The sequence below is a fragment of the Tasmannia lanceolata genome, unplaced genomic scaffold, assembly GCF_043159265.1.
Source record: "Tasmannia lanceolata isolate RefF3 unplaced genomic scaffold, GAP_Taslan_0.1 ptg000013l, whole genome shotgun sequence".
Taxonomy (NCBI): Eukaryota; Viridiplantae; Streptophyta; class Magnoliopsida; order Canellales; family Winteraceae; genus Tasmannia; species Tasmannia lanceolata.
The window spans coordinates 17,897,169-17,900,470 of NW_027518690.1; the positions used below are offsets into that span (position 1 = coordinate 17,897,169).

General features: G+C 40.0%; 1 protein-coding gene across 1 annotated transcript; it reads right to left on the reverse strand.

Moving 5' to 3' along the window:
• Positions 1–820: 820 nt before the first annotated feature.
• LOC143890886 (uncharacterized) lies at positions 821–2,327 on the reverse strand. Its single transcript, XM_077395569.1, has one exon. It carries the CDS (start codon positions 2,076–2,078, stop codon positions 1,071–1,073), a length of 1,008 nt encoding a protein of 335 aa, XP_077251684.1. The 5' UTR covers positions 2,079–2,327; the 3' UTR covers positions 821–1,070.
• Positions 2,328–3,302: the final 975 nt, after the last annotated feature.

Genomic DNA, 3,302 nt, shown 5'->3' on the forward strand with positions numbered 1-3,302 from the left:
CAGGTTTCTCAGCACATGCATGATACATACACTTAGAATGTCTCACCAGAAAGCATTTAAGAAGATCTTGCATATACAAAGTGAACAATTAACAACAAAATAAGTTATAGCATGCAAATAATTACTCAAATAGTGTGCCCTTTTTTTATTGGTTCAAATAGTGTGCCATTCGATGAGAATTGTTGGGGATCTCAATGAAAGGTCACTAGTCAGCTTCCTGATTGTGTTTTGCAGGAAGAAAAACTGTCCAAGAAATAGTAGGCAATTAAATTCAAAGTCTCTATCAGAAGCCTATACTCACAAATCTCTGTATCAACAAGGGTAGACATCCTATACGGGCAGCCCAGTGCATGAGGCTCCCGCCAATGCATCAAAAACAAAACCCAGTTTATATTGCATCAAAAACAAAATCCAGTTTATCATGTTCAGACAAGGCATATATTGATTACCATATCATAAGGGCAAAGGCACTAAAAGATACAAAGATCAGTATCATTCAAAAAAGAAGATACAAATATTGATAAAGACAAGGTCATAATAATGCTAAAAGGCCTTTAACCAGATAAACAAACCTTCCAATAATCTTCTGATGCATGGTTGAAGAAAATTCAATTCATTCATTATATGGCAACACAACAAAAAGACCATATGATTTTCAGTAATTCCCCATCTAAAGGCATGAGTGATGAAAGTTGCTTACTTGTTTTATTAAATTCATCATCCGATTTTCATCGAAAGCTCTAATCATTTTATGGATCCTCAACATTTTTGCGATGACTTCAACAAGGCTATTATGAAAGGGAAAACCTCAACAAGCCACTGACTATGAATAACTAAGATTTTCATATAAAACACAAACAACTGCTAAATATTGTCTAAGAAAGACAGCTTCTCAACATTCTTTACAGGAAAAAACACTACATCAGTACATTGACCTGTACATGAAGGGCAATACAAAGAAAAAGAAGATTTCCAAAACTTGAGTAATTTTTTCTAAAAGATTCAAAAAAAAAGGACTTGAGCTTTCAGCAAGTACATTTACCCCATGTAAAACATCCTTTATCCGAATCTCACGTAAAACACTTCCCAAGCTTCTGGATTGCAGAGTACATTTTCCGCCGCGAACCAACAGCATTTATACCCATATCCTTGAGATCCTCCAATGTCAACAATGGCAACACCTCCTCATCCACCTCATGTATCTCGAAAACCGGTGCATACTGACCCAAACCCAATCCATTAAGCCACATTCTAACCCCATCCTCAAGAGATCCACATCTTCTGTCGCTTAACCCGTTCCTTTCTCCACTCGTCCCACTTTTCCAATCCCTCGCATCTGTATCCGATGGTTCATCCAATTCTACTGGATCATGATCCTTGCTCTCCAAAACCCTAGCCCTAACCATTCTCCTCTGGCTTGGAAACATCCCCTCCCTCTCATCCTGCCCCAAATCAAACGCAGTGTTTTCCATCGGGCACTGATCTTTCAAAGGGCTTTCCGAACCCTCGATTTCCAAATCCCTAAACCCTAATTCTTCACTGCCACCACCACCACCACCTTCTAGGGTTTTCGAAACCCAATTCGACCTCGCCCGTTTCGCCACCACCCCACCTCTCCTCCCCTTTGAATCCTTCCCCCTTCGCCCAATTCCCATCACCGCCAAATCCAAATTCCCCTCACCAAACCCATTCTTCTCATCACTTTCTAGGGTTTTGTCTAGGGTTTTTCCTAGGGTTTTTCCTAGGGTTTTGTCTAGGGTTTTTCCTAGGGTATTTTCTAGGGTTTCATGGCAATCCCCATTCCGCAAATTAGTAAGTGGCCTCTTCTTCGAACCCTTCCCCACCCCCACAGAGTCCCTAATTAGGGCATGATCACTGTACTTAGAATCCAAATTCCATTGCTTTATACGCCTAACATAAGCTTCGTAAATTACCGCCGCAGCCGATTGTTCCCCAACATCCCCCAATCGGACGCTCGGCCTTCGCTGTCTCTTCGAACCCAATTGATGCCCTAGATCTTCTGATGAAATCGCACTGTTGATCGGAGCTAATTCTACTGGTGGGTTTAAATCCACCATTTCTAGTCAAATAAAAAGAGAAAACGAACAATAACGATTTGGGGAAAACCCTTTCCCTCTCTGCTTTTTTTTTTTTTGTCTCGTCTTTTGGTCAGATGAATTGAAAATGAGAGTGAGATGAAGAGAATGAAAAAGGAAATTACCTGTTCTTTAATTTTGCATGTGAAGAAGAAGAAGAGAGGAAGAGGGAGATCTTTCTTTACTGTTTAGAGGGATTCTTCTCGTTTTTTCTAAGGTACAGTGGATGACTTTCCGTTTTAATAGTGTGGCTGAGAAATGGAGGACACGTGTTTTACAAAAATAAATGGTCGGGTTGAGACCAACCCGAACCTGACCCGAGCAACCATTTGTCAACCCGAACCCAACCTGAGGAACCCTTTTTGCCAAGCCGAATCCAACCCAACACGAGTTTAACCTGACCCAACCCAAGAATTTAAGCTTAAAAAAATTAAAAAAAATATTAAAAATGTCTTGTTCACTCGGGTAGGGTTGGGTTGCCCAAGCCCTCAACCCAAATCCGACCTGAACTCAACCCGGGTTGAGAAAACCCAACCCGACTTTTTTCCGGGTTGAACCCACCCGAGTTGCACTCCTAGTAGGAAGGCATTCGTGTATGGAGAGCTTCCTAGCAACCCTCGTTACTATGTCATTTTCCTAATACTACAGCAACAATCATTTTTAATGATACAAATGATCCTATACCTAAGATAAAATGAAAAGATTAGGTTACTGCTATCCATAGTACCATGTTTAGATAACTAGTGAATTCACCTGATCTTACACTATTTAAACAAGTGTTAAAGGCTATTATAATTCCTAAAAAGCCGTTAGCAGCCAATAAAAAAAGTGTAAAATATGGTGAGTTCGCCCCATTATCAAAGCCTGGTTGTACAAATATCAGTAGCCCAATCGATGCTCACTCTTTTGATTCTCTACTCTTACACGGATCTGATCATGTCTCTAATCCTCCTTACTTGAAAGACTTTTTTGCATGTCATGTGAGTTTGTATCCTATTCAAAATCATATATCTTACTGCAACGTGTCTGCTACACACTTTGTCTTACTTTCAAATTATATCTAAAAGCCACTCCTTTCATGATGCAAATTCCTAACCTGTGTGGAGAAGGATCATGAAAGAACTTTTGGCATTAGGGAAACATCATACATGAGATAACGCTCAATTGTCAACTGGGAAAAAATCAACTGAGTACAAGTGAGTATAA

Bases quoted from the DNA above. Each gene is read 5' to 3' on its own strand.
- LOC143890886 (XM_077395569.1), bottom strand. From the start codon at position 2,078: ATGGTGGATTTAAACCCACCAGTAGAATTAGCTCCGATCAACAGTGCG.